This window comes from Cottoperca gobio, chromosome 20 (genome assembly GCF_900634415.1).
Source record: "Cottoperca gobio chromosome 20, fCotGob3.1, whole genome shotgun sequence".
In the NCBI taxonomy this organism is placed as follows: Eukaryota; Metazoa; Chordata; class Actinopteri; order Perciformes; family Bovichtidae; genus Cottoperca; species Cottoperca gobio.
Genome location: NC_041374.1, coordinates 17486554 through 17508632, shown reverse-complemented (window position 1 = coordinate 17508632; position 22079 = coordinate 17486554). Strand labels below are relative to the sequence as shown.

At 38.9% G+C, this 22079-nt stretch overlaps 1 protein-coding gene across 1 annotated transcript in view; it reads right to left on the bottom strand.

Moving 5' to 3' along the window:
• The window catches only part of hecw1a (HECT, C2 and WW domain containing E3 ubiquitin protein ligase 1a), a 98161-nt gene extending 77014 nt beyond the window's left edge, over positions 1–21147 (bottom strand). The window contains exons 1-9 of the mRNA XM_029458263.1: positions 20966–21147; positions 14947–15003; positions 9168–9489; positions 5756–5863; positions 5455–5488; positions 5156–5284; positions 4933–5048; positions 2747–2860; positions 1248–1417 (exon numbers count right to left, since the gene is read on the bottom strand). Coding sequence (XP_029314123.1) covers positions 1248–1417; positions 2747–2860; positions 4933–5048; positions 5156–5284; positions 5455–5488; positions 5756–5863; positions 9168–9489; positions 14947–14973 — 1020 coding nt within the window. The 5' untranslated portion in view covers positions 14974–15003; positions 20966–21147. The remainder of the gene's footprint in view (positions 1–1247; positions 1418–2746; positions 2861–4932; positions 5049–5155; positions 5285–5454; positions 5489–5755; positions 5864–9167; positions 9490–14946; positions 15004–20965) is intronic.
• Between the last annotated feature and the right edge of the window lie 932 nt (positions 21148–22079).

Genomic DNA, 22079 nt, shown 5'->3' with positions numbered 1-22079 from the left:
TTTCAGGACATTGTGCACACACATTGTCATAAAATAATAACTGTGCCTCTGTTAATCTTACTTGAGGTTTTTGGTCAAGGGATAATTCTTATTTGGATGTCTTTATAGTAATCAATAGTAATACATTTTCAAAACACTGTAAATATTAAAATGATTTAAGATGAAATTACTGTGTTGTTCTCTCTTTTTTAAGCTTTCGGCCCATTTTAACTAAACATTGTGTCGTAGCTCAATTGGGAACCTGCCGATACTCCAACTCTCATAATTCCAAAACAATTATAATTTATAAAAGAAATGTTAATGTAACCTATGCCAGTTTATAAAAATATCATTAGATCTCATGCATTGTTTTTTTGATGGTGTTATTAACCATTTACCAAAACCCATTTTAGCTGACTCTAACCTATATTATATTTTTTAATTATAATTATTGATGCATTAATGTGTTTAACAATTGTTAACACTTGTATAAAGGAGGAGTTTATTTCTATCTATGTATACTGCTGTGTGGCTTAACGTATAATAAAAAAGTATATATTGATACAAAACAAAAAGAAACTAATTAACTAGTAGACTAGGTAAAGCTTTAAAACATGTCATATGTGTTATGTAGTGGAGTAAAAAATACAATATTTGCCTTTGAGATGCAGTGGAGTGAAGTTTAACAGAGCAGAAAATAGAAAAAGTACAAGTACCTCAAAGTAAATGTACTTTAATACATTCTCCAGTGTATTTCAGTAGGTGTTTTGTGAAGAAAGCACCAACTCATGGTGACCTGCAAGTGAATGAATGGCCGTGTTTACAGTAGAATCTAGACACACCCGGTCAGGAAAAAAGAGGAAGGGGGGACGGGACTCCCAGCAGGTGACAGCGAACTGGCAGCCGGCTGGGAGGGGAAATTCTAGATGACTGCGTCTGTAAGCATAACTTGATGATACTTGAACCACTCACTCACAGTTTTTAATAGATGAAGTTAACAGCTAGTTATTTCAGCAGACACCATCCCCTGTATCCTTGGCCACGCAAAAATATCCAGACTAGAGAAAAAGCATGCACACGTTTCACCTAAACTGAATCCTTACCTTCCTCACAGAGGATGGCACAGCCCAATACACTGATGATACAGGAAACAGTATGGATACAGATAATGAAGTTTAATTGATTTAAATATCTAAATATAGCATGGACATTATTAACACATGTCAACAGATGTTGGAGAGCGTGCACTGCTCTGTGTGTGTATGTACCTCCGTGTTCCATTGTGGGTTGACTGTGTTGCAGACCACTCTGGAGCGTTTCTCCTGGCCATGGTGTGGCAGCGAGGGGAAGATGCTGTGCTTTCCAGGCTGGATGGAAAGTTTCAGGTAGGGGTCAGGATTGAAGAACATCCCCTTCTTCAAACCAACTGCCTGGAGGTCTGAAAGAGGTACATGACCGCAAATGAGAAGGTTATGGAATGACACAGGATTTTCATCAGTGACTTGAGAAATTAATTAATAAAGGATTCAGTACTTTTTGTAACACAATCTTTTTCTAGTGTAGAGAGAATTTAAACCTTAGATAACATTTTTTTTACCTTTATGTTGGGGGAAATGGCCACACTTTACTGCACAGGTCTGTTATATTCTAATAATTTCATAGGCATACATAATCAACATGACCCCAGTACAGTAATTCTAACATCTTGGCACCAACCAAGACATCAGACACCAGACATCTAGATTGTGAGCGTGCCACATTCACGGATTTTCATTTATAGAAAATCCTGAGGATGCCAGTTACACTTGAATCCAGCTCCTTTATCCAGCTCAGGACTGCCTCCAGGTGGAGAGAAGTGGTTGTGAATGAAAATGACATGAGGCCACTGACAGTCAGCAGCTAAGGCCCTTAAGTGTGGTTGCATATTCTTGTCATAAAAGTAGCTGGGTAGCATTTATAATATTACTATGGGCTTTTATTAATAGAGAAGATTAATGGACAAATACTGTTATGTGTGAAAGACATTATAAAAGGTCTACAAACACCAATGTGTGTCATTGGTAATGAGTGCATTGTTGTGGAGTAGAGGTGTGTGTAAAGAGTAGATTAAATTGCTGTAATATCCCTTAATGTATTTTATCAAGGTTGTTTTGTCCTTGGTTATTTGGGATTTAAATTGACTTTCAAATGGTTTAAGCATAATTTGAAGTGTAAAGGTAGCCAGAGGGGGATCCTCTCACCTAATGAGTCAATTCAGCTGTTTCCTTTACACACAGCAGAACTGCACAGTACACATGAATAAAGATCTATGTTTTTTTTTTCTTTCAGAAGTAAATAAAGAGCACTAGTGAGACCAGTTTCTATTTCCTGTTTACATACCTCAAAGCACTATGGGAACTAGAGTTAAAAAAAACCTATTTTATCTGAGGGGAACTTTGTCAGACTTTGAAAACCCCAGATCTAGAGGATAGTGATTATACATATAAGACATTATCTAAAAAAGGTGGACCAAGTGTTATTTAACTCTTCAGTTTTAAATTTGACACAGTATTCAAGTAGTAAATGTTAAAGTTAATCAGTTGGGCTGGGATTGATTGACACTTTTAGAGACAACACTAAAATATCAGACATCACCAGAGAGAGCTGCATGTCAAAGGATGGGTCAGATGAGAAAAGTGTATGAAAGCATTGATTGAAGTGCTTTGAGTGTCGTAAAACAATCAGGAATGGATGGAAAGAAAAAGACCAACAGATGTTGGTATCCTACCTGACAAGGAAAAGTTAATGAGTCTCCTGTTGCCCAGTCCATGGTTGACTTCAGGACTAACCACTGGCTTAAATACCTGAGGGTACAGATAGACAAGAAGAGTTAAGAACTTTCCTGACATGAAAAGAATATGAAAACACACTTCATTCTTCCATCTCTTCCACACCAGTGTCTTTCTTCCTTTGCTGTAAGATGAAACTTTAATGATGCCCAACAGGAAAGTGAGTCACTGTAGCCAAGTAACATAAAGTCACAAATAACAATAAACAAGTAAAAGAAATCCAGTAGAGTAAGAGTACGAGTAAAAATAGAATAGCAATTTATACAAAAGTGAAACAAATTAATTAATACATTTATGATTGACTGAGTATAAAATTAACAACGTGAAAGCTGTTCTCATTACCTCGAAAACACAAATATGTCAGACATAATATATGTTTAAAAATAATTTTATGTCTGGCACCTTTGTGTTTAGGTAGAGAAAAAATGTTCAATCTCATTTCAACACAGCCTTTTGTAAAGCTCTGTTCTCAGTCAGCCTGACACATCCTGGGATCAATACTCAATACCGTCTTTATTATCCTGACATTGATTCTACAGCCAGGAAGAAGAGGAGTATTGGGGATGGGAGAGAGACAGAGCTGATGGATAGAGTAGAAAGTGGAGTGTAAATACTCCTGTGATGAGTCAGCTGGAAATGCTTTGCTTGATTGTATCTTGAATACTGAACCCAGTAAATATGAGCAGGCTAAAAAACTAAATTATGGCCAAAATGTCTTAGAGGATACCTAATGAATTATTAAAGTCACAGGGACATTGCATTTAGTCTGGAGTTTCAAAAATTCTGGATTCTTCCTTCCAGATTTCTTTAACCTGTAATTTCACGCATTTTAGGATACAACTATAAAATAAGAAGGGTATTCGACTTAGCAGTCTTAAGGCTGTAAACCTAATTAAATGTCCTTCAGATGGTGTTAAAGGAAAAGCATTACAAAAACAAAAGGGTTTATTACTTGGAGTATGTTTATTTGTTTTAGATAACATGGAATGAACCCAAATAAGTTTGGAGCAAGCACCGTTGGGTACAAGTACAGCCTCAGAGAGTTGCTAGGATGGCTGTAGACTCTAAGTCGTGTACATATATACATACATATATATATACATATATCATATTATAACATATATAAATACATATAGACATTATACATACATATATAGACCTATCTGATATAAATACATACATACACATACATATATATATACATATATACATACGCATACAATATATACATATATACATACACATAATATATAGTATATATTATATATATATACATATATACATACATATGACATACATACATACATATATATAATATATATAATATATACATACATATATATATAACATACATATATATACATACATACATATATATATACATATATATATATATACACACATATATATATATATATACACACATATATACATATATATATATAGTACACACATATATATATATATATATATATATATATATATACACACACACATATATATATATATATATATATATATATATATATATATATATATATATATATATATACACATACATACATATATATATACATACATACATATATACATACATACATACATACATACAGGTGAGTGAACCCCCGGGAGTGGGGCAGGGGGCCCACCAGTTCTATGTTCACGTGATCGAAATGCCTCCCAGGCACGAGAAATGGTGCCAAGGGGGCCTTTGTGAGCCGGTGAACCTTGGAACGCTGGCACGCCACACAGGAGCCAGCACAGCTCTTGACGTCCTTCCGAAGGCCAGGCCAGACAAACTTAGCCCCCACTAACTTAGTGGGTGCCTTTACTCCTGGGTGCGAAAGGCTTTGAATGGCGTCAAAAACTCGGTTCTGCCAGCTAGTGGGAACCATAGGGCGGGACTGACCCGTGGAGACATCGCAGAGTGTGGTGTTGACGTCATCAAATTTTACATCCTCTAACTGCAGCCCAGTGGCGGCTGTTCAGTAGGCCTGCACTTCCCTGTCAGCGGCTTGGTCGCCAGCCATGACAGCATAGTCCTAAATGGCCTAAATGGATGGCCCCCACCACAGGTCGAGAGAAGTTGTGCTTCCTGGCTACGTTCTGTATGTCCGTGGTGAACTCTGAGATAGCTGGCACTGTCGGCGGCCAGACCACGACTCGGCGGCCTTGGCCATAGCAAATGTCAGTGGCTTGTGGTCCACAAAGGCGGTGAAGTGTCGGCCCTCAAGCAGACACCTGAAGTGCCGAATAGCGAGAAAGACACCTAGGAGCTCCCTGTCGAAAGTGTTGTTTTTCTCATTGTCACGTAGCTTGCGAGTGGCTGCCAGGCACCACTCACCCACTGTCCGAACACAATCCCCACTGCGTAGTCGGAAGCCTCAGTAGTGAGGGTGATTGGGGCCGTGGGACACGGGTGGGCCAGCAAAGCAGCGTTTGCCAGCGCAGCCATGGCGTCGTTGAAGGCTATGTCCCTATCAGGGGACCAGTCCACATCGCCGTTTGGGATTTGAACCTATGAACCTATTATAGAAGTTCACCATGGCCAGAAACTACTGCAGGAAATAAACGGTGCAGGGGCGTGGGAAACTGGCAACGACATCCACCCTGGCGGGGAGTGGAACAGCTCCATCCGGAGAGAGACGGTGTTTGAGGAAGTCGATGGATGGCACACCGAACTGGCAGAAAAATGTGGATAAAAAGAAAAGTGGGATCCGCCGAGCCCAGAACAGCCAACATTCTCTCCAGCAAGTCGGACGGTTTGCTGTTGCAAAGTCCGGTGAGCGACAACAGATGGTCCGCCTTCTCCATCTCCGATGTATAGATATATTTATATAAAGCTAATACAACTTGGATGAAGTAATACAAATAATTTAACAAAATGGGCTAAGATGATTTTAATGAGAAACTAATTTCCTTGGAGAACATTTTTTTTTGATACTTACAGTCACTGAAATTGGAGGTTGAGTCAATTTTCCAAACGATCTGTCCCTTATGAGATCCGTTGATGCCTCGGTTCTTATAGTCCAGAAAGTTCTCAGACAAAGCCTCATCTGGAAAGAGATAAAACTGTTGAATCTACAATGCTACTCCAACCCTCAACAATTATTTGAAGAAGTAATTGTTTGTATTCCATTTAACATTACACTTAATGCATTAATTATTACATTAATTCCCCATGTAGAAAAGTCCTTGATTTCCTACCAATTACGGGTGTGTCATATCATATCATATAAACTGGTATAAATCTTAATGTGATAAAAAATGCATCATATTACAATATTGTAGGGCAGGGGTTCCAACGGGGGCGGTAGCGCCCACCGGGGGCATTCAGAGAGCAATATTTTAGAAAGGGGGGCGTTCACGTGTCTTTGGGGGGCGTTTGTGTGTACGGCCCGCGAGGTAATTCATAAACACACGCAAAATATCTACTCACCAAATCTAGTCAGCAATAGAATAAAACAGGCGACTGACTGTTTTTCCTGGCCACGGTCAGGGTCCTTGAACACAACACGAGCGGAACGTGTCATCACGTGGTCACGTCATGTCAAAAAACTTCAATATTTAATTGTCATTGACATCAGCGAACGCAGCATGGCAAGTGTAAAAAAAGAGAAAGGCGGATGTGGAATGTTCCAGGAGAAATGGACAAACGATTATTTCTCTGTGGAAGTAAAAGGCCAGTGTGCCTAGTTTGTGCGGTTTGCGTCATGAAAAAGGCTCTTGAGCATCATAACAGCATGAAAATACCAAACTGGACGAGCTGAAAGGACGAGTGGGTTTGGATAAAGTTAACGTTGTGTGTTTTTACACTTATTTTTATTTTGCTGAGCGATAAAGTGCTGCTTGAAAAAAAAAAAACAAGCACCGCCCCCCCTCAGCCGCCACTGCTCGAAAGCATTAATGTTATTCCCAGGATACACCATGAATAAAACTAATCGGAATGAATTAAAAAAACTACAGCTATGGGCAGGACTTGGACCAGCAGCAGACGAGCTGCACTCTGGCTGCTCATAGTAGCAGAGCGATTCATCTGCATCACTGCTGCAGATTCAGGCTGTGTGCCTTTAAAAAACGCAGATATTTTCACCTGAGTTTTTTAACGTTAGGGTTGACGTCGCTCCATTTATAATTAATGTGTTGGATTTTTGACTTTTTTTGCACTTTGTAGTTCTCTCCTCTCCTTTCCTCCGCTCTGTGTCTGACCGGAGGTTTTCGCGAAACAGAGCAAAGGAGAGAATATGAATGCGCAAAGCAACGCAGTAGACACAGAAACGTGCACATAAATTAGATAAATAACATAAGCGTTTAGTTTATTTAATAAAAGAGCACCTGTTCAATGTGAAAAGTGACTTGTGATTTGGCGCTATATATTTAAAAAAACCTGAATTTCAGGCTTGTTCCTTTCATTGGCTGCTCGTTTTCCGTTGGAACACTTAAAAGTGCAAATTGTTTCACATTTCTGAGACTGCTGTGTTTAACACCAATTAAACTTTTGGGCGAAATTACCCGAAGAATCACTCCAAGTGCTTCTTGCACTGAGTAATAGTGGTCTGAATATACTGAATTTGAAGAAAATACACTCCGCCAGAATTTCTTTGTTGAAAAAGATGTCTGAAGATGGATATAGCTGGTAGTCCCGAGCTGAAATACACAATAGAAACATAGAACCAAGTGTTATCAAGTTCACCACCAAATTTCAGATAAAAACTTAATTTATTAGACAGGTTTGTCTAAGAGTAACACCAGGCGTACATGTACATATTATAATATTTATTAATAAATATTATTTGTATTTATTTATAAATAACTATTATATACCCATATTCCCTGTTAGTATTAATCACACAGAGTAAGTGAAGTATAAAGAATTTTTTTTCTAATATTTCTATGTTTTATTTGTATTTTTTTCTGTACAATAAATAATAAATATTATTTTGGAAATACATTTTATTTTGAAAAAACAAACCATGGGAAGTGACGCATCTAACGAAAGAGGCGCTCGTTTTCTATACGATGCGCGCGCCACTGGTCCAGGGTCAGTCTGTAACAAAAGAAGTGGGTGGGCACTTTCTTATCAAGTTGACACTCATTGGCTCATGAAGGTTGTAAAAAACCCATCGAAGCTCCGATTGGCTCAAATGAAGTGTCAATCTAATACTGAGAGCCCGCGCTAAAACCAGGACGTGTCTGAACCGTGATAAGCACACAAGATATTAAGTTATGACTGTTTATGATCACACAATGTAAAAATCAATCAGCTGATTTCACAGATTCACCTGTTCATGGACTTTTATCGATGTGACGATGTTCACAGTGGATATCTTTTTACCGGAAACGAACGTGTGGACCTCTGGCAATGGCTTATGAGCGTCTTTTTCCGCTGTTGTGATTTTCATCTCCATATTAAAATAGACGAGATTCTAAGCTTTCCAAAAATATATTTTTCCCCCCCCCCCAGAATGTGTAAAAATGTACATGTACAGGCGCAATAAAACACCTGCTGGGCCCGCCGGTGGGCCCGCCGGTGGGCCCGCACACGGTAAGAAGTAAAGTTTGAATGTGTTTCTGATTGGCTGCAGTCCGATACCGATTAAAGTTTGAATCTCAAACTTCTTACCGTTGCATTTGTTTAACACTTCTGAATAAAATGGCTTTGTTTGCTCCCTGGTACATGGTGTATTAGGGCAATTGAAGGTAAAAACAACAACAACAAAACATTTTTTAAATAATATATTTAATGAATATGTATTATTATTTAGAAATGTTATTATGTAACTTCAATCTCAGAGAATTTTTGTTTTTATAATAACATAATAAAAAGGGGAGAAAAAGAGCAGAGGCACACAACATACTCTTCTAGACTTTGAGAGGATCTGGTTCAGCTCAGGTGACAAATATTGATTGTTAATGACATCATATGCTTGCATTTCGGTAATTAAATCAGAGCAACATGTCCCAATGCTGCAGAAAGTAAAACATTCTGTGTTTTTACAAGTTTGGATGGGTACTGGCTAACTGTGAATCACAATCAGTTAGGGATGTCTTAGGAAAAATTCACAGCACAAAAAGACACCTCTCATCTGGACACATTTTACTGGTCTGCACTTAACTAAAGTTAGTTTGAAATCTGGTATTTATCATACCATATTCCTGTAATGATTACAAGTTACATTGTATGTAAAAAAGTGATTATGTCATATAAAATTATTACAACTGTAACAACCACTGACAAGGAGTACTCATTTTAACATAGTCCGTATGTGGTAACTGGTGTCATCATTAAATATACTTAAATGATTATTTATCTAGTATCAATCCAACTCTAACAATCTAACCATGTCATAGCTCACTTACCAACAAGATACATGCCAATCCAATCTCCGGCATCCACTTCTTCCTTGATGTCCCATGTGATCACCAGGTCTTCAGACTCTCCGATGGTGTAGTGGGAGGAGCTGATGGTGAGGGTGGAGCGAGCGTCTGGGGAAACCAGATCAGTGTCACTTGTAGACCGCGACAGCCCCAGCAGGAAGTCCTCCTGGTTCAGACCATTGACAGCGTAGGTCTCTGGGCCGTAGCTGTGACGAACCGCATCCTTGCAGCGCTGACGGGTCTGGTGGCTGCGTGTCGGGGAGGCCATGGCTGCCAGGCCCAGGAACCTATTCTGGTACAAGTTCTGCAAGAAAAAACACAGCAAGAAATGCTTAGACCAAATAAAATATTGTATAAATAAAATCAACAAAACTTCCTCTATAATTACCTTTCTCCTGCTAAGCTTTGACAGACAACTTTCTGTGACAATTTTAAGCCACTGTAGTTTAACAGTAACTTAACACTAAGTCCATTTTACAGTGTTCATTGCAACATTTATTTTTATTTTTTTCAGAAAAAAACCCTGTCATTCTGTTTAGTTGACACCCAAATTAATCTGGGAAAAATTAATGATGTACCCTGAGACCTTCCACTCCTGCATTATAAGGAAATTGTCATGGTCACCCCAAACCACATACCCCAACATATAAATAAGTGTCGGTTTTGAATGTATTTTTAAATTTGTGTGATGGTGGTGTTCTAAAAACAAGGTTTTAGTTTGCTTTTTAAGGAGAGAGCATTGGTGGGAGGATCTGGGTCTGTAAGAAAGATTGCATACTGTGCATGGTTTTTAGATAGTGTAGAGCAGGGGTTCTCAATGGGGGCGATAGGTTCAGAGAACGTCAGGGGGCGCTGGAAGCAATATTTTTGAAAGGTTATTTTTTATGTGTTTTTGAGGGGCGTTTGTTGTATAGGCTATGATATGTTGTTAAATCTGAGATTTGAAAAAAAAGAGCAAGGCAAATTCTGCATTGATTCTGACCAGTGTTCAGACAACTTTGTGTTGTTTTTAAACTTCTTATTTTGCTGAACCACCCCCCACTGCTCGAAAGCATTAATGTGTTTTTCCAAGGATACACCATGAATAAAACTAATTGGAATTAATCGTAAAAAAAACTAACGCTCTGGTCGGGACTTGGAACGGCAGCAGAGGAGCTGCACTCTGGCTGGTCTGGCTGTGTGTGTTTAAAAAACCCGGATGTTTTCGCCTGAGCGAAACGTTTACGAACGTTACGCTTCGTTTTTACACTTTGTAGTTCTGGGGGCGCTGGCCCAAAAAAGTTTGAGAGCCACTGGTGTAGAGGAAGGACTTGTTTTTTATATGTGGTGTTTATGGATTGTCCTTGATAGTAGGTAATAATAATACATTTTAAAAAGATTAACTGTATAGCAGCTTCCTTTTAATATGTGTTGTTTAAAATATGTCACACATATCAGTTCAGCAATACAGGTTACTATGCAATGATTATACATTCAAGTTTATTCTACCAATGGCCATGTCAACCAGTGTCTACAACAGGACTTGTACTTCTACTTGTAGAGAGAAGTGGATGATGCAATTAGGTCATGAGTGGGGGGGGGGGGGTCATGAATCTGAGGGGAGGACGAGAGACACAGAGTAGAGAAGTAATTAAAGCCATACAATTATTTTACAATTATACTTTACTTTTACTTAATCATTTTATAATTTATGAAACCATGTATGAGGAAAAGTACTTAGTACTTAGAGAAGAGAGAACAACTTGTTTTCAAAGTAGAGGGAGAGCTCAGAGTAGAGTTCATCAAAAGAAAGTGAAAAAAATGTTTTTTATTTGAATCTTATATAATTTTTACTTACGGTCTATGTATTGTCATGACATTGTTTTATGCATTGTGATGATATTTTTCTAAAAATGTCCATTTCATGGTTTCGCAATGAGTATGTTTAAGAAGAGAAGGGTTCTAAACAGGTTTGAGTTTAAGTCATGACCTGTGTATATCCTGGGAAGAATGTGACAACGTGCCTGCGTGTACATCACATGGGACGATTGCATGCATGTGTATGCGGGGGTGTGAATACGGGGGGGAATTAAGAGTGATGGCTCTTTTATGACATATAGTTTATGACCTAAACTGTTACTTAAAGGTTTGGTTTGAGGAAGAAACATTAGAAAAAACGTCCGTCGAGAACACACTTTTGCAACCTGTTGACAGCCGGGTGTGAGGTTAAATAGGAGTGATCTTTTGGGGATGGGCGTGCTTAGGTGATGGGCAGCGAAGCCCGTAACACGCTTAACAAAACATTGACCTCGCAACCAACGAGACACTTAGACTCCAGCAGAGTAATTGAAACCTTTTTGGATAAATAAGAGCTATTAGATACAAATGAAGCTGCCAAATTCAGACAAGTTATGATCTATCATTTTCAGGAGGAATCAAAACTTAAACTTAAACTTTAGATGCTGGAGGTAGAATAGATAAAATACCAAATTGACCACCAATAAACCTTAATATCTAAAAGGACTTCCAATAACCAAACACTTGGAGTAAGACACATGGTTTATTTCCATATCGTTAACCTTTAAAATTTGATTCTTTGTATTACATTTATAACTTGATATTGAACTAAATAAAAGTGTTGTGAAAACTTAAGAAAGCCTTTATCCGAGAGTTTTTCTTTCCTTCATTGAGAGGACCGAGACAGAGCGAGGAGGAGTCTCTTCGCGGGATCCAGTGACATTCCCTGGGAGGTTAGCATCAGTGCAATCCACACTACGGCACACATTACAGATTTTTACCAGAAACTACACACCCCATAACACACAGGCTAGAGATAACATACCAAAATTCGGGACCCTTCCCCGAGCCGACCAGGTGTTCGGTCTCGACGGAATCTTATAGCTGTTAGATTTCCACAGGCCAAGGGATGAGTAAAATTGCTGGTGAAATGCTTATTCTTTGAATGATGTAATTTTGATTGAAGCAACCGTGGTTGATGTATTTCTCGTTATCTTGAGACGGAGGTATTTGTACTGGAGGACAGGTTAAATAGCAAGGCACAGGAAAGTTGTGCGAGGAAAGCGCCGTGACCCCAATAATAAAGGGGGTGGTGAGCCCGGTAGAGACGGTCGCCTAGCTCCCGTGAGTCAGGCCAGTGGTTAAACGGTGGTTAGAGGACCCACCTCCGCTCCTATCCCCTTCCCAGCAGCTCTCAATTGAAAGAGGCTGCACAGGGGCCCACGGTGGTAACCGGACACCGGAGCAGAGGCTGTCTTTGTTTCAGATATTAATTCTTTACAAGAGCCTTTGACCCACTTTGAGTCGTGATTGCCACAGGTGGTAGATTAATGAACGTGCCGTCGCCGGTGAGACATTCTCAGTTTGATACGACCAGGTGCTACTCGCAAGATTTCTGACAGAGGAGTGAAAATAATTATCAGAAGAGTTGTCCAAGAGCCAAGGAGCACTTGTGGAGCGCTTCAGAAAGACCTGGAATCAGCAGGTACAATTGTTTCAAAGAAAACAATAAGTAATGCACCCAACCGCCATGTATGCACCCTCACCACACAAGACTCCGGCTGAAGAAAAAGCACGTTGAAGCTTGTTTAAAGTTTGCTGCACAACATTTAGACAAACCTGTGAAATACTGGGAGAATATAGTTTGGTCAGATGAGACCAGAATTTAACTCTTTGGATGCCTTAATACACACCATGTTTGGAGGTCAAATGGCACTGCACATCACCCCAAAGACACCATACCAACAGTGAAGTTTGGGGTGGGAACATCATGTTGTGGGGCTCTTGTTCAGCATACGGCACTGGCAAACTTCATATAATTGAAGGAAGGATGAATGGATCTGGTGCCATCTACCAGAATGATGAAGATGAAACGAGGGTGGACATTTCAGCAAGACAATGATCCCAAACACACAGCCAAGGAAACTCTCAAATGGTTTCAGGGACAGAAAATAAAGCTGCTAGAATGGCCGGACTTTAATCCAATAGAAAATCTATGGAAAGAAGTAAAGATCAGAGTTCATAGAAGAGGCCCAGGGAACCTTCAAGATTTGAAGTCTGTTTGTGTGGAAGAATGGGTCAAAATCAGACCTGAGCATATGCATGCGACTAGTTTCTCCATACAGGAGGCATCTTGAAGCTGTCATTACCAACAAAGGCTTTTGTACGAAGTATTAAAAACATTTCATTGAGCGTGTTCAATACTTTTTCCCTTTGTCATTCCATTTTATTGCACATAACTTAATTTCTGAACTTATTTGTTTTGGTTTCATTGCATGTGTGGATTGCATGGGTTGTTACCGACATCTGGTGAAAATGTCATGTTAATAGCACCTTTAGAAATATATTTACTGAGAAAAATGGTGACGTGTTCAATACTCATTTTACCTGCTGTATGTTTGTCTACTACATAAAGATAAATCGCAAACTGAGTTCAGGACCGTAATATTTTAGCATAGCACTTTGATAAGCATAATTGAAAACCTTATTTTAGGAGTTCTTGTCCAGACTGTGCCAGATAAGTTCTGATTCAGTTATTAGTGGTTTTCTTTGCACTGGCTTGCATATCTTATTGTAGTGTTTTTGTGTTATTTTGTTCATGGTGAAAAAAAACTAAAATGCTTTCAAGTGTAAATAAGCAACAACCATAAATAAGGCATTTCTGTTGTTTTAATTGACCAACTTTAGATGGATAAAATATCAGAAACACCCTAAAAATACAATCCTGTAGCAATGAGCAGTCAATTAATCAGTCAAGAACCTGTGAACGTGTACATTTGAACCTTTCAGCACCAGTGTTTACCCTACAATTGTCTTGGAGGGGCGCTGCGCCCCCTCTGAAATTCAAGGTGGTTTTTTTTCTTCTCAAATTTCTTATTTACAACTCACTTTTCACATTGACAGGTGCTCTTTTATTAAATAAACTAAACGGTTATGTTATTGATCTAATGTATTTGCACGTTTCAGTTTGTACTGTCTACTTTGCGCATTCACATTCTCTCCTTCGATCCGTTTTGCGAAGGGCGGGGCTTCGCAGCTGACACACACACTTGTGCTCAGACACCTGCAGAGCGGAGGAAAGGAGAGGGGAGCACCCCCAAAGCAGTAAACCTAGGGGAAACACTGAGTACCTATACAGCTGAAGGTGTGGCATGACCGACTCAGAGTTCAGTGTCTGTTCAGCATGGATGCTGTGATCACTGCAAGATGCAGCATCATTACCAGCAAGTCCAAATGTGAGGAAGAGTTTTCCATCAGATCAGAGAATGCTCTAGTTGGAAAGAAGCTTCAGGGCACGACTCTGCCAGCCTTGACGGGTTGTTCTAAATGCTGAGGCACTTTGTGCGTGCAGTTGGTGATGAAGAAGGGTTATGTGCATGCACAGTAAAAAAATGCTTGTGTTACAATGCTACTGTATATGAATATTAGTGAAAAGCCAGCATCATTACTGATTTAGGCAAGGGTTGTACCAATATGTATTTTTTTTCTTCATTGATTTGCCAAATAATATATACAATAATAATTATTCAATACAGTAATATTATATTTTGGCAGAAACACAATCACATTTGAAGATACTGAATGTCAATACAAAATGTATTAAAGTCCAATGTACATAACTATATAGTATATTGGTCTTGGCAACCGCCTTCAAAATCCCATAAGCCTATAGACAAACTTCAAAATCCCATAAACCTACAGACAAACTGGGTGGTGGTAAACAGGCAAATGGAGAGGGTGGTGTTGGGTGGGGGGGGTCACTGACCTTGATACTACAGAGCTGCATCAGCATATTGACCAGTCACCCAAAGCAGACCAAAACCTGAAGGAAGTGGGAGGAGAAGGGCGGTGTGTTACAAACCATAGAAACAAAAAGCAGAGGCTGTGAATGTAGGGGGGAGTCAAGTATGGCATTTGATTGCAGGAAAGAAACTATCATCAGATTTTCATACTTTATCTTTGTGAGATAAAAATATGAATTATTAAGAAGGAGCAGAAGCACAGATGGACAAACAGGAGGAAACAGGGAGACAAATACAATGTAACCTCCACACAGAAACATTGAGAACAGAGATATGCAGCAAGGACAGACATAACATCAGAGCGTGCAATGATGTTCAATTAAAAAACATATTCAGGACAGCAACAAAAACAACTTCTCATTTTTACATCTCTCAGTTTTTTCATGTGCATTTATGGATAGTCACATGGTTTAGCATTGCTGCAGCAGAGAGGCAAGCCATCAAAGGAAGAAAATATTAGCAGAAATATGGTATAATGTAATTTTCTTAGAAATAGTCCAGTGAGTGTGGTTCCCTCTGGTAGGAAACCTATGATGCAATATGGCTGTTTGTGGGCTGTATTCAATGTAATATCAACTGGTTGTTTTTAACAGAGAATCATAACCCTAGATGATTTACTATGCCTGCTCCACTCCAAAACTTCGCTCTGCTCTCCCTATGTCTGAACAGATGATCGGAATTGGTTATCGGAGCAAAGAAGAAAATAGCAGTAAACTGGTAGAACACTGCAGCTCCTTAGTAAATATTCTCAGGGATTTTTTGAGTTAGTTAGTAAGAGAGAGGGAATTAGTAGAAAACTGCACTTGAAAATGTTACTATAATGTTTTTGGTCTTAAAGGTTTAAATGTTCAATTTGTTCAATTAATGAATGTTGCAAATAATAAAACCACATATACAGGTAAACTTGATATTGTATTCAACAGCGTTATTGCATATTCCTCATACTGTGCAGCCCTAGTGACAAGCTGGTGATCATAGTGGAGCATTTAGCAGCCAAATAACCTGATATTATTCTCAAGAGTTGGTAGGGACCAAAAACAGAGCTAAAAGAGAAAGAGAAAGTATAATATGGAACTTATAGTCATCTGATGGACACAAAAACAATTCCAAAAGAAGCAGTGTTTCCCCTACCATTGTCTTGGAAGGGCGCTGCGCCCCGCCAACGTAGCCTAGCGCCCTGCCTGAAATTCAAGGTGTTTTTTTTTTCTTTTTAAATTAAAAAAATATATATTTTCATTATTCACAACTCACTTTTCACACTCACAGGTGCTCTTTTATTAAATAAACTAAACGCTTATGCTATTGATCTAATTTATGTGCACGTTTCAGTTTGTACTGTCTACTTTGCGCATTCACATTCTCTTCTTCACTCCGTTTTACTAAGGGCGGGGCTTCGCAGCTGACACACACACACGTGCGCACACACTTACAGAGCGGAAGAAAGGAGAGGGGAGAACTAAATAGAAACCGCGCCACGCACGCGCACACAATCTCCCCGTACAGTGAGCGCCCCTCCAAAGCCGTAAACCTAGGGGAAACACTGTGAAGGATGGACTGTACTTTTGGATGTGTAAATAAGCAACAGTTTGTAAAAAGTTCACCATATAATATAAATAGGTGATTATATGTCAATATACTATGTGTTAACAATTTCTGCTGCCCTCAAGAGGCCAAAAACACAAACTGAGTGTAGTGCGAGTGAGCAAGGAGTGGGAGGATTGTGTATGCAGTGCATAACATTCTTTTTTTTAAGTTGCCTTATCTCCTGCTCCTATTTTGCTCCAGTAACGCTCACACCATGAGTTTAAAGCATGCCTGAGCCCTACATCTACCAGCATCAAAACAGGAAGAAAGTAATAAATCCCGCCCACCTCTGTCCCGGCCAAGCAGACGAGCAGAGATACTCTGTGCCCTGCGCTGAAAATTTGATATTTGGTTTAAACGTTGGTATTTGTAGGAAGCAGTGAGCGATTTGAGTTGAGCGGGGTGGAATCTGAGTTGAGTGCAGAGCAATATTGAGCGGAGCGGCCTGGTGCGAGGGAGCAGAAGGAACGAACAGCTCCGCTTACATTCACGAACAGCTACACTAAACGTGCACAGATAGAGCAGTTGCTCTTCCTCTTTTATTTGTGACAACGTAACTGCTCAAGGAGGGCTAAAATTGTAAGCATTACAACGTTAAAGTGAAGTTAAGAATGCATGATGAATTAAAATGGATATACATGTGAATCAGATGGCAGTGTAGTTAGCACCTTGCTAATGTCATTTTTTTGTGAAGACAATATGCTACAATATAGTAGTAATTGTGCATGCCACCTCAGTTTTTTTTTGTCCAATCTTATTTACATTTGTTATCAAAATTTCAGTAAGGCTATTAACAATAAATAAGATAACACTTCCTGCTGCTAAGTCACACATAAAGCTTTACACCAGGGGTCTTCAACGTTTTTCAGGCCAAGGACCCCCAAACTGGTATAATTTCTTTTAGTTCATCCCTCTCCTTTCCTCCACTCTGTCTCTGAGTGTAGGTATGTGTCGCCGCCCTTCGCGAAGTACAGCGGAGGATGGAATGTGAATACGCAAAGAAACACATTTAAAAAAAAAATGAAATAATAATAATAATTTATTTTATTGCTTTATCTTCAAACTATTTTGCGATCCCCCTGTTGAAGACCTATGCTTTACACCATGCAAACTACTGGAAGGATGTTACTGTCCATCAGCAACAGGAAGTGCATTCTCAGGGGTTAGCTACCATGCTAACTTTTCCTTTCACCGGATCAGCTTCATGCCAGAGAACAGATCAGCTTAAGGCCCTGTCACACAGTTCCGTATGGAAGAAACGTATGCTGGCGAATATGAAAATTAGCATATACAATGTATATGAACGTATACAGAGCCTATTGATAGCGTATCAATTACTTTATATTATGAATGGTGAATTAGATTAGCATGCATCTGCTGGGAAATTAAATGATCCAGTACGAAATGATAAGTAATGATCTGCCTGATCACTCTAAGGTAGTCGTCCTTCAGCTTATTGTTCATCCAAGGTTGGGTAACCATAGCTATGATCTAATGTCATTGCTCTCCACATAAACCCTTAACTCCATGGTTGCTGTACTTTCTACTTCAAGGGAAACCTGATATGTGTCTCATGAAAAAGATACTGAAAAAAACATTTTACTACAGATAGATATATTGTACTACTCTATTACGGCAAATGGTGGCCTTTAACTAATTCTGCTGAGATAATTGGATCAGGTCTTGGACAATAATACAAACATATAACACTTGTTATTTTGATATTCCTTGTGGAGTCTCCACAATGCCGAATAAGCGTTTAATTGTTGCTTTTTTTTTCTTGTTGGATCGATTGGTTGGTTGAAACCAGCCAGTTATCAGTTAATCACACATGTCGTTGGTGTGGGAGTTCTCCAGTGGGGGTGAAGAAGACATAAAGCTCGCAATTAGTAACACCTCCAAGTCCAAAATAGGCTGTGGAGGAAAGGACTTTAAAGGGAAATTTGCTGATTTCCAACTGGCTTTGTATCGTTGCAATGTATACGTAAACGACTTTGCCGCTCGGTTGGAAGCTACCGCCGCCGTTAACACGGAGGAAAATAAATTGTTTTCACATACCACCCACATACTAAGTCGGTTGAAAATCGTCAAAGTGTACCTGCTGTGTGATGTTGTACAGATACAGTATGTTGCACCCCTTTACTTTGGGAATGTAAAACATGTTAGATAAAGATATACTCCAATTCATTTTCAGCTGGAGCACTTTTATTTTAAGATTAGTTTGAGTAAGAGTGAGAGAAGGTCCTGTAACTTGGTACAGTTTTGGAGAAAATGTAAGTTATTTATCAGTCAATGTTTTATTATGAACATACAATTTATTTCGATTTTCCATGAAAGAAAAGATTCATCTCGTAATACCCAGTGACCAGTGACATAACTATCAAATAATGATTTTGATACAGTAGCAAACTTTAAAACGTGATGATTCTCAGGCAAGTTCTAGACTTAAGGAGTGGATTTTTTTTCCAATGATTTTTAAGCTGTTTGTTGTGACATTAACAGATAATGATATCTACAATGTGTTCAGATTTGACTGAGTTATGACTCCAAATCAGAGGGCTTAAACTACAATTACTACCTTCCTGTGGTCCTGTTTTTAAAACATGCACCTGTCCCTTTCACCTCACACAGTATCTTTGCCTCACATGTCTTATCAAGCTCCTTTTTCTCACAGTGGCTACTAAACCTGTGCAAATAAAACTAAAAGAAACTGTAATTCTCAAAGCCATTTGCCTGTATTTAAAATCTTTAGAGAGTTGGTGGTAACTGAAGCAAATGTATACTGACAGACTGGGATATTAAATCCCAAAAACTGATGGCATTAAGGGAAAGGGTTAAGGAATCGCCAAAATATTCCAAATTTCATGGAAATCCTTCAAGTAGAGAATTCTTTTATTTTTTGTTTGGACCAAAGTGGTGGATTGACCAACAGACCGACAGCGTTGCTGGCATGGCTAATCAAAAACTGAACAAGCCACCAATTTTTGTGCCATAGCTTTGAACATTGTTTGGCTCTGCAACTGAAAAATAAAAAATAAAAGTCTCAGCAGGTGTCATCATTGAACTGTGAATATCCCTGGCCTGGACAACTACAACTATCTCAGTGAATTTCCTGCCACTGAGGCCTGAATTATCCATTTGTTATAATGTCAACCATCTCATATCATATAAGTCAAATCTCCAGTTCTTGAAAAACAACAATATTCCAAGTCTGGCTTTCACAAAGACTAGTTAAGACTAGTTTAACATGTAACATACAACTCTTACTAGCACAGAGGTAAATTAGTTTGGGGTGAGTGACAGAGGGCCTACTGCATATCTGGCACAGGGCAACATACTGTACTGTAAATCAATACAAATTCTATATACAGCACTGTATGATGAATGCAGCCAGCAGCTTATCAAAGTAATTATGTGTGCCTTTTCTGGAACAGGACTCAGTTGTGATGTCTTACCAGGAACATACCAGGTTGTTTTGGAGAGACTATTTGGTTGTTCTGCTTCAGTACTAAATTGGTGAAATTATAAACACCACTGGCCTATTTTTATTATAATTTTCTCAGGAAATCTTGATACATGTTTTTTTAATCTTTGATAATAGCAATTGTCCTCACACTTACATCTTGTTTGTTATTTCTTTTTTATTATAGGCGACTGATTTGCATGACACCTAAGCACAGAGGAAAACAAAAGGAAAAGGCCCCCGTCGTTTGTTGCTTTAAGAGGATTTTGAGGATGGGAATCCCCCACAAAGAGGGAGGGGGAAGCCTCTCCTTGTATTACGGCTGGTAGTACATCCCAAATCAAGAGCAAGTAGGGCGAAGCTGTAGGCTTGGGCCCAGATCATCTCCAGCGTCATACATCATTCATAAAATATATGTCTTCAATGTTACGTTGCTTAGGCTACTTGCAAATATTGAAATTTTACATTAAAAAATAGCTCAAGTCATATTCGTATCCACTCTTTGATTCAGTACACATCCGAACGTTCACAATAACTCAATATGGCTTTTTTATTTGGCCTAAAACAAAGCCAACTTTTAGGAATGATGTGGCTTGCTAGCAACGAAGCTACGGGAGAACAGTGTTTGGCCGCAGGTTGAACCACCTCTAAAAAAAAAAACATTTTCACTTTAGTTGCTTAACCGATATGGACTTTATACTGAATAAAGAAAACCAGAGACAGACATATGTTCTTAAGTTATTTCCTGTTATTTGCAATTGCTGATTAACCAAGCATAATCACTCGATGTTTTGAACAGAATTCAGCGTATCGTTTCCATCACACGGGAGAAAATTGCACATATATGCGGGCTACAGAGCGATGGGCCGCTGCTGGAGACTGATATGATAGGATACATCACCTCACGTTACACAGCAACAATGGAGGCGACCTACCTGGGATAAAAAAAACCTGCCGGTGGATCATTCTCCACAAGTAAGGTTGAGAACTCGAAGAGGTACACGCCTGCTAATTTCCAACAAGCTCCATTTCGACGGTAAAAAGCAGGAGGAACACAAACAAACAACGTACAGTATAAAGCGCCGATGAGGCACGCGACAGAGGCTGTAGTTACATCTTTTCCTTTTTCTGTGGACCAGAGTAAAGCTAGACATAATACAACATACATATTCCGGCCACTAGCAAAATAGGCCATTACAAAGCCGTGACCTGTGACGGTTTTAAACGGTTCTTGGTCAATAGTTTTTATTTAAAATACATTTGCTATTATTAACATGTGATAAATACGTGTTTAACAATTCGATGTATTTGAAAATCTGTTTTATTGTTGATTTAGGAAATTTCAATTCAAAATATGCTTTTATTTTGAAGGTTCCACTTCTGGTCATATTCGAGATAAATTTGTCGGATAGAGCTGGGTACCAATACTTCACAGCCAATCAGATAACGCGCTTTTCTCCTCGTCTCTGCCCCCGTCCACCTACCATTCCATAAACATGTTTCTACCCACATCACTCTCTACTCTCTTGCATCGTTATCCTTCCGAGAGCAGAGAGCTGCAGTGGATTTGAGGAGGCAGAGCGCAGTGGATAAGAGCTTCCTGCTGGAAAATACTGTTCACTTCATCTTGTAACTGTACCTACTTAGAAAAACGGTTCACCTCAGAATTCAGGACATAAATAGGCCATACTAGCCTACTAGTTAATACTTTTAGAAAAGACAAGCTACTAGAAGAAAAAAAAGTTCATCACAGGTTTAAGGTCATAACTACTATAAAGACCTTATATATATATTTACCATGTATTTTATGTACCAGATTGCAACAACAAATCTGGCTTTGCCCTTTTATTCTTGATTGACAGAAGATGAATTGTGTGATTGAAAGCTGACATTTTTTCTAGCATGACTTACAAAACATTCCTTATATTACAAAACTAATTATATAAAACAAGCGGTTTAATATGCAAGTCAATGAAATATAGTATTATTAAGTGAAGGTTAGCAGTATGTGTCTCATTACTTTATAAATATTTATTCCGAATTGGCAAT